General features: G+C 45.3%; 1 protein-coding gene across 1 annotated transcript in view; it reads right to left on the bottom strand.

The window, feature by feature from the left end:
- Window positions 1–485: 485 nt before the first annotated feature.
- LOC119817400 (cytidine monophosphate-N-acetylneuraminic acid hydroxylase) overlaps window positions 486–9,684 on the bottom strand; it is a 64,958-nt gene continuing 55,759 nt past the window's right edge. The window contains exons 15-17 of the mRNA XM_038334622.1: window positions 7,399–7,514; window positions 3,831–3,927; window positions 486–1,274 (exon numbers count right to left, since the gene is read on the bottom strand). Of these exons, the coding sequence (XP_038190550.1) occupies window positions 3,852–3,927; window positions 7,399–7,514 (192 nt within the window). The 3' untranslated portion in view covers window positions 486–1,274; window positions 3,831–3,851. The remainder of the gene's footprint in view (window positions 1,275–3,830; window positions 3,928–7,398; window positions 7,515–9,684) is intronic.

Here is a 9,684-nt window from a genome sequence, read left to right as displayed (position 1 = left end):
ATAGCATAATAGAAATAGGTTGCTTTAAGTTGTAAGAGCTGCTCAATAATAAGCCTGAGCTAATAGGCCAAACAGTTTGTAATTAATATAAAATTCTGTATAGTTACTCGGGACTAGGGCAGCCAGGAAACAAAAGTGCAGCCTCCAGTTACACCTTGATCCATAAGTAAAGTCAATTCCTTAGGTGAATATTAGTGGGATGCTACTTTGGGATTTGATTTGTCTTTGGGACGTTATGAAGGGATCACCATTGTTTGTCTCCAGAGGCCTTAGGAGTTATTCAGTCAGGATGTAAGGAAAAGAGCTAAAAGATGACTTTGAAAGTACCATTTCTAAGAGTTCAATAGAAAGTCAAGTTCTTTATTTATTCCAAGTTACAGGTCATAGTCTAGCGTGATGACTCCTGGGACCTCAGTCCTCAGCGGAAGACTGAAGCGGGATTGCTGCATTTGAGATCGGCCTGGGCTACAGAGTGAGAAGACAAATTTGTTTCAAAATAATCTTTTATTTGCCCACCATATACATTTGAACACCTGTTTTTGACAAACATTGCATTATTTTAGTAGTAACTGACAATTTGCTATACAGAATAAATCACAAAGTCCAATTTCTGACCTCCAAACATTTCTATCTTTCCTAGTGTGATATAAATAAGAATAATCTATCATTTGTGTTGTTGGTCCCTGTGAGAGGGAGACCGGCAGTCTTCCATTGATGAGTGTTAGGAAACAGTTTTGAGGTCACACTCAAGAGGTAGGTGATAGTCAGGAAGGGCACTTGATCATACCAATGCTAGGTGGAGGAATATTAGAAAATCAACATGCAAAGTAGAACCTTGGCTAATAATTACAGTTTCTTATAAACCAATTTATACATCTGAAATAATCATAAATTTTATAAAAATAGAAAAAACTACCAGGCAATTTAGTTGCCTATTTTAAACATTGAAATATTTTTAAGAGTCCTAAAAGGAGTTCTTTTGTGGGTCTTTGATGTTGTTATTTTGAAGACATAGATTCTTATTTTCTATTGATTTTTAAAGTACATTTTCTATAAGATTATTAACAAATGTTGTATCATCCCTCAGCCAAAGATCTATCTAACAATTAGAACTCCCAGGCTCCATTAATTGACAGATTTCATAACAGAATCAAAGTCATTCCAGTCCCGGTGAGATGAGTTTTAGGGCACCTCCCAGGCTTGTGTCTGGCAACCAGATGATGTCCACAACTCTCTCTGGCAACAGTCTTCACGCAGCTGTCTGTGGGATTAATCTATCAGAGAACAAATGGCTATTTTTCATATTCTTCTTAAATTCCAGCAGCCCTTCCTCCTGCCCATTTTCTTCTACTCTCCCATCCTTCCTCCAGGTCCTCCCAGCCCTCCCATCCCTTCTTTTGCTCCCTTCCTTTCTGCTGTTGGAGTCTTGTGGTTTTTCTCCTTCCTGCTCCTTCTGTGTTTGGATTCACATTTCCTTGTGTTTGGCTTTATTTTCCACACAGAACTCATTCTTACTGGTTTTTCCTGGTTCTTCTTGCACAGGAGTTGTAGATGGGATGAATTTGGGGTATACTGGGAACAGAACCCAGGGTCTCATGCACTCTAAGCACAAGCTGTACAACCAAACCCCATTTCCAGCCTCAATAAAATGGCTTTGAGTCAACCCATGCAGTGGTCCACAAAAGGCAGATTCGTGAACATCTCTCAAATGTAGTGTTCACTGTTAAGATAAACACGTCCTCTTTGGTGTAAACTGCTGTGCTCAAGAAGTAAGATCAACTCCTTAAATTTGGTGCATTGTTTGCCATTTCTGAATACATTCGTCTCTCTCTGCTTTCTGGCTGGGAAGGCAGTGTGACCAGCCAGCCACTGTCCCAACTGCCATGTCTTCCCTACCATGATTGCCTGGTCCCCCTGAAACCGTGAGCTAAACTCTTCCACCTTTCAGTTGCCTTTGTCAGTTGCTTTCTCCCAGCTATGAGAAAGGAAACTAACACAACATGCAGCGTGTGTCCCGTTCTAACAGCTTTCCATCTGCGCCTTGCATTGAGCTGCATTTTTAGTCTTCAGTTCAAGCTATGCAGCTGCTTTAAGGTAAGGTAGCTTCTAAGCCCGGACTGTGGACTGCAACGAAGCTGTTTCCAACTTCTTGTGACTTACCCCTGTGTTGTAAATGCTATTATTGTATCGCTTTGCAGATGAAACCCGGGGCCCAAGGAGAACCAGCAATTTGCCTCCGGTCATATGGCACACAGCAAGCATGAGGGGCCAACAACTATACTTTATTGCTTCCCTGATGCACTGGCTGTTTTTTTTTTTGTTTGTTTTGTTTTGTTTTTTTGTTTTTTGCCAACTTGACACAAACCTAGACATATCTTGGAAGAAGGAATCTCAATTGAGCAATTGCCTTCATCAAATTGTCCTGTGGACATGTCTGTAGGGCATTCTCTTGATCAGTGATTGGTGTGGAAGGTCTCGGCCCACTTTGGAAGGTGGCACACCTAGGTAGTGTTCCTGCGGTTTATGAAAGCAGGCTGAGCAAGCCATAGCCTGCCAGCCAGTAAGCAGTGTCTCTCCATGGCCTTCATTTCAATTCCTGCCTCCAGGTTCCTGCCACAACTTCCTTTCATGAAGGAGAGGACAGTAAGCTGTAAAATGATACAAACCCTTTCCTCCCAAGAGGCTTTTGGTGATGGAATTTATCACAGCAATGTAAAGCAAACTAGGATCCCTGATAAGTCAACCTTCAGTGCACTCAAAGGCTTGGCTCACACTGCCTGAGCCTTTGTTCCCAGGCATCCAGGCACTTACACGCCCACCCCTTGAACTTGTCTATCAAAACTGCTCCATCTCTCGGGCCTTGGTACTGTCTACTGGCCTTTCAAGCTGCCTGCTTTCACTGCTGTGGAGCTGTGTGCAGCCTTCGCTGAGCCTTCTTGGCCCTCATTGTCCCTTCCGCCACACAGAGGGGCCACACCATTGTTCACGCCCACTTTGTCTTCTTCCACTTTTTAACTTCACCCATCCTTTCTGACTAGAATATTCTTCCTGCCATCCTGCCCCTCTTTTAGGACCTATTCAAAACTTTGCTCAATATTCTAATTCCCCACAGTGCTGGAGATGAAACTCAGAGATCTGCCGTGACTGAGCTTCACCGCCAGCCCCTGGTTTTCTGACACAGTGTTACTTCTTACAGGCCCTCCTGCATTGGTCCTCCAAGTCTCCCAGCCTTTAGCCTGGTGCTCCCCAAGCCCATCTCAGAGCAATCTTTCTCTGCTCGGCATTCCCAGCGCTCATGGAGCTGTAGCGGTGGGATTTTCTGTGCCTCCCCGCTTAGACTCACAACTGAGAAGACCCAGCCGGTCGGTTGGTGCCCTGTGTGCAGCTGTCGGTTGGTGCCCTGTGTGCAGCTACGATATGAACCATAAAACACTTGACCCCTGAGGGGGATGTCAAAGATATTCTGATTTGATTCTTACTCTGCCTGGAGAAGATGCTGATACTTTTTTTTTTTTTTTAAGATTCATTACGTAGGCAGTGTTCCGCCTGCATGCCTGCCTGCACGCCAGAAGAGGGCATTGCGGACAGGATTTCTTTCTGAAACACTGTTTTCTGCAGCACTCTGAGTGGCACCTCCTACTTTCCAAAGAGTCTGTGGACTTGGAGGAGGGCTTCACTGGCTGCCCTACATACTTATTTTTACACCTCAGAGTTTTCATTTAATCTCTCTTTCGTGATGCCCTGGAAGCAGGTTTCCTGGGGTTTAGGTGAAAAAGCGAACACCATCGGATACATAGCTAGGATTTCTACCAGCCCCACAAGGTGCTTACCTGGGACATGCCAGGTCCTGCCTAATCACAGTGGATCAGGAATGACTTCCAGTTGGGTGGTGTCAGGGGGAGTTTTATCTGAAAATGATTCCAAAACCTGCAAGAAACAAAACAGGGAGACACAAGCTTCAAGCGTCGATACCTCTTGCTTGGCCAGGATTTCTTTGATGCCTGGTCTCAGCTCCTTCAAGAAAACAGTGTCATCCAGCTGCTTCCGTGGCTGCTGCATCTGAGAGTTCTCAGAGTCCCTTAAGACATGATGGCCATCTGTCTTTTTATAATAAGCTCCACTTTAACGAATTCTCCTTAGTGAAGGTTGCATTCACATAAGATACACAAAAGCTTCAGGGTAAGTGTAAGTGACCGTGTCCCCTTGGATGTAGGAGGTGACCCTGCCTCCTGAACAATGGCCTGGTTGACTGGGAAACTAGACTCACTGATGGCACACCCAAGAACTCACCCTAGGAAAGCGCAGAGACCATGCCAAGAAGCACACGCATGATCCATCTAACCACTACTTCAAATGGTGAAAAGTTAGAGAGGGTTCAATGGCTAAAGATTGTTAAATGAAGTCTGAACACTGGGGTATGGATTCAGGCAGGCAGCCATCAAAATGACCATGTGAGAAAATACATAGTGATGTGGGGAACGACAGACGACCACGTTGAGCAAGAATAAGGCCAGCATCGTCCACATTGGGAAAAAGTCACAGTGTGTTAGGAAATACAAAAAATAAAAAATAAAAAAATGATTAACTAGATACCAAACACAAATTGTTCCAAGCGAGTATTTCTCGTATTAATTCTTTTTATATTTTAAACTAATTTTTTCAAAACTTTGACCATAAATATGTATTATTTTTTATGAAAAACATATTTAACAGATCCACAGATCCTGTTTTAAGAGCAACTGTTAAATAGGCCTGTGGTTCCTTCTCAGAGCTCATCAGGGCATCCTTTTGTGCTTGTGACCTTTGTTCTCAAAACACAATATAAGCCAGATGTGGCAAAGGGTCACACTTGTAACCCTAGCCCTTGAAAGGTAGAAGCAGGAGAGTCACCAGTTCAAGCTCATTATCAGCCACACAGTGGATTGGAATCCAGCCTGGGCTATGTGAGATCCTGTATCAACTACAAAACAAAGCCAACAATGATAAAAACAGCTGAACGACACGTGAGAGCTTCAGCATCCGTATCTGAGATGACTTCAAGATGACATATTTTATACAGAAATGATATCTCCCAGAAACAGCCACATTCTCTCCTTTCCCCCCCAGAATAAGAAGTTGTTGAGGCTTAGGCACGGCAGGTGCACGGCAGCTGCTCTCTGCTCTCGCTATAAACCTCTTACTTGGGCCCACAAGGCGACTCAAGCAGGGGTGAGGCCGGCACCTCCTCCTTCACTCTGTGTTCATCTCCTTCACGGCATGGCTCCTGCTTGGCTCTGCACAGGCATGCTAATGACTAAGGGTGTCTGGCTATCTGACCTAGCTCACCCTGTTTCAGTGCTGGAGACCCAAAGATACTTCACTGTCTTAAACCATGGTCACCTTGGATTCCAGAAAGAACAAAGCCCCCCAGAACACACTTCTGTACCTCACCATGAGGACAACAGTCCATTTAGGGGGTGAGGCTGCACCTGAAACGGAAGTGACTATCTTGAAGGAACTGGCTCATTCCCTGAAGTGATGGCAGCAATAAGGACTTCTGCCCACTACCCCACAGTACAGAACCAGAGCTGAAGTAACGCCCAGCCAGACCACAGCGTGGCCAGGAGTACCTGACGATGCACAGGTTCACCCTACCAATTCTTCCCCTATTTAAACTCCTGACAGTATCCTGAAGATGATGTGAGCCACTGGTACCCTTCATTTGCTTTTCTTTATGCAGTCACACTGAGTGTTCTATGACCTCCACACGCATACCATGAGCGCATGTGCTCACAGAGGGACCATTGTGACTTTTTTTTCCCCATGTGTGTAATGAGACAGAGGTTTGGAGGTGGAAGAGGTGTGGGGTGTCCTGGGCTTTTGCTCTGTGGCACTAGTTACATGGGCTCTGTTGGAGAAAACTTAGATATCCCAACTCCAAGAGAAAGAAGACAGACAGAAAAACCACCTCGGGGTTGTAGCTGGGCTATTCTGGTGAAGCTGCGGAATGTCTAACTGCTGTGGCACTGAGATACTGTGGTAACACCCTCCCAACAGTCTGTGGCATGTTACTGAAGACAAAGATAGTCAACAGAAATGTGGGCATGCCCAGAGATAGGCCAGGAAGGTACAAGGCCTTTTATCAAGAGTCAACCAGAGAGTGTGGAGGGATGGGCAGGAAATGGGTTTCAGTAGGAGCTTGTGAAACCATAACGACTTTAACAGACATATACCTCTATATTCATTACATTTAAAAATATTTTTTTAAGACCTTAGTGGGGGATGGGCTGAATGAGGTGACTCAACATGTGGGAAGCTGAGCCAGGAGGATCATGGTAAGTCTGGGGACAGCTTAGGCTATGCAGTGAATATCAGGCTGATCTGGGCTATAGAGGGAGGGCCTGTCACAACCAACCAACTAAACAAAGAAAACCAAAGTTAAAATTTAAAAAAAAGTGACTATAATTGCAACCCACCAATTAAAAGATTTAACTTAGACGTTCTAATTTTTAAATTCTATTCTTATTTATCTTGTGTGTGCCTCCACCTGTGTGTGTGTGTGTGTGTGTGTGTGTGTGTGTGTGTGTGATGCATGCATGTGTGCATGGTGTGTGTATGGAGGTCAGAGAACAACTTCAGTCGTCTCTCCCCTTCCACCATACGGGTCTCCCTGGGAGTGAACTCAGGTCAGCAGGCTTAGTGACAGGAGCCTTTATCACTACTGAACCATCTCTGTGGCCCAGGCATTTTAAGGGATAGGAATTTTAAAAAGGAAATCTTTGCAGCTTTTCAGAGGCCCCGTGGTGATAACAGGACCACCTTCTCTTTGATCTTGTGCATGCAGAGGCAGGAAATTGTTCCTTCTGAGATTCTAAAGATGACCTTAAATAGATATGCCATTTATAAGTACAAGCACACACAATGAACACCATGGGCCATTCCTGTAAACCACCCAGTCCATAAAACACTGAGCTCAAGTTTCTTGTCAAAGTGCCAGGCATGATGGTACATTCCTGCAACCCCAGCCTGTAAGAGAGGGTGAAGTAGAGCTTGTCATGCGTTCAGCCCAGGCTACATCCTGTCTTAAAAACACAGAGAAAAAGGACTGGGCCTCTCCTATCTGCCCATCTGTGCTAGCGGGGACACAGCGGTTAACTCCACTTCTCTCTCTCTCCCTCCCTCTTCCTCACCCCGCCTGCCGCCATGCCCTCCCCTTACTCCCCACGCCCCTGTGCTTCCCCCACCACCACTGCCATGCCCCCGTGCTCCTCTACTGCTCACTATCATGCTCTCCATGCCTCTGTGCTCCCCCGCCGTGCCATGCCCCTGTGTTTCTCCCCTGCTCACTGTCATGCCCCCCATGTCCCTGTGCGCCCCCACCCCCATGGCCCCAGGGCATCAAAGCACTTGCAGGCTTACAGGTGATGGTATATATCAGGATCCCTCCGCAGCCGGGTCTGGAATCCAATGTACAGGTCATCCCACAGCAGGCCGTGCTTCACCACGTACCTGATGACATCCACACGGCTACGGATCTGAAATGACAGCACAGCAGCTGTCTGGGTGGCTCTGGTGGGTGAGAGTTCATTTCCACGTCCTTAGGGGCAGGAGCTGCCAGTGCTGGCAGAGAGGAGCGGAGGAAGGAGAGACACCTGGAGGACGATCACAGGCTGAAAACAGACAGAGCCAGCTGGGAGCATGGGAATGGAGTGGACGGAAGCAGAGCACATACAGATTAGAAGGTGGGCCAGCCGACCAGGTCAAAGGCTCAAATCCGGGTCCAGCTTTGCGGTTTAGAAACTATTGCCTCAGTTTCCTTATCTATAAAAGGAAGATTAAAGGTGACATTCCTCATAGGATTGTGGTGACAAACAAGAGAGCCTATAAACAGAAAACACTTAAAATGAGGCAGCGAGCGCTCAGAAAACGATACTACAACCATCACTCCCAAAGCAGCACACGCCAGCCTCTGCCTGAAACCCAGAGGCTGGCCAGAGCCTCACAGTTCATGGCAGCAAGTGTGTATCCAAGCGCCAGTGAGCAGAACTGCCTTCTATCAGGTGGTTAAAGTCCTTAAGGAATCCCTGCCGCAGATACTGGAGTTGGTGGGCAAAAGGACACGGGTTTAGGGACAAGCTGAAATGGCTTTGGTCTCAGTCCTGTGTTGACTGGCTCTGTGACCTGAAATCTGCTTGGCACCCTCACCCACTCTGCGTGTGTGTGTGTGTGTGTGCGTGTGTGCGTGTGTGTGTGCGCGTGTGTGTGTGTGCGTGTGTGTGTGCGTGTGTGTGTGTGTGTGTGTGTGTGTGTGTGTGTCCCTCCCTCACTTCCTTCCTCTCTTTTGTTGTTTGTTTACCAGGGCCTCATGCATAAGGATTTGAAGCCCAGGATTGCTTCAAATTCACCAGCCTCCTGCTTTAGTATGCCACCAGGTTTTTCCCTGTTACCCAGGATTAGTAATGGCGGCGGGGGACAGAAAAAGGGATTTATATAAACATGAAGTGCGTGAGATTGGGTACAGTTTCAAGCCATCTTCTTAAACTGTAACCGGAGATGGCAAAGCATAGCCCCCTCCACGTGCGGTTCTTGAGATGCAGGAAGCAACTCCCTCCAGGCAACCCAGTGGCAGCTCAATGAGGGTGTTACTTGAGGACCAAGGAGAGAACACCTACGTGGCCCTGAGAACCGCTTCAATGGCAGCTGCATACACCCTTGGCAATGTTACAGATGATTCTGGTTATAGCAATTCTACCAGTGTCCTCGTTTTTCATGTTCTTTTTCTCCTTCCACACCAGAGGCTTCTGAAACTATGGATGTGCTGTATGATAATAAGAGTCTGAGTCCTCCTGATCCGATAGAGCAGCAGGCATTAAAGCTGTAAAGCAGGTCATAGGAAAAAACCTGACTGATGAAAGACTTGGGGAAATCTAGGAAAAATGCAGAAATTGGGTTTTTTTTTTTTTGCCTGATTATAAAACTTGGCAAAAGAACTATACTAAAATAAAATAAACTTGACTATAATAAATAATGTTTCTAAAAAAACCTAGGGCTTTAGGGCTGACTGCCCATGTCCTTATAAAACAAAATTAAAATTGTAAAAAAAAAAGCAATAAAAAAGGTACGACAATGGAGTAAAACCCACTAAACTATGTTTCTATAAACAAGTAGTTAGCCTCTGAGGCAAAAGCCTCAAAAGTTGTTTTATGATTAACTAAGCTAAAAATTAAAAATGTAATGGCTATGGGACTTAAAAACTAAAAAATGTCATAATAAATAATATTCTAATTTCAAAAAAATCTTTATGCTTTTCATAAACTGCTTTGCCCAGTGTGTGTGATAATTAACCTGTGACAAAAATCATTTTCCTTATATAAAATTTACAATAATAGACTGAGATTTAAAACTCAGAACAAAAAAAAAAGACAGATTTAAAAAAAAGTCCTGCCCTGTGCTGATAGCCTGCCAGTTTGCACCAGAATCCTGCGTCCATGTACTTACTTCGCCTTCCAGACATCCCAGATTTGAGCCCCTCTTCTCTGCTGAGGTTGGTCCCGGACACTGTGAGCCATAGCACTCCTTCAGCAGGAGGGACTGTATAACTGGATGTAGGTGTTGTGGAAACACTTGGCAACGCTAAAATATTTCTGCGTGTGCAATGAACAAAACTTCCATAAAGCTCAAATGGAACGAATCTGAGGCACTTCT

The sequence above is a fragment of the Arvicola amphibius genome, chromosome 6 (assembly GCF_903992535.2).
Source record: "Arvicola amphibius chromosome 6, mArvAmp1.2, whole genome shotgun sequence".
Taxonomy (NCBI): domain Eukaryota; kingdom Metazoa; phylum Chordata; class Mammalia; order Rodentia; family Cricetidae; genus Arvicola; species Arvicola amphibius.
This window is presented reverse-complemented; position numbering and strand designations above follow the sequence as displayed.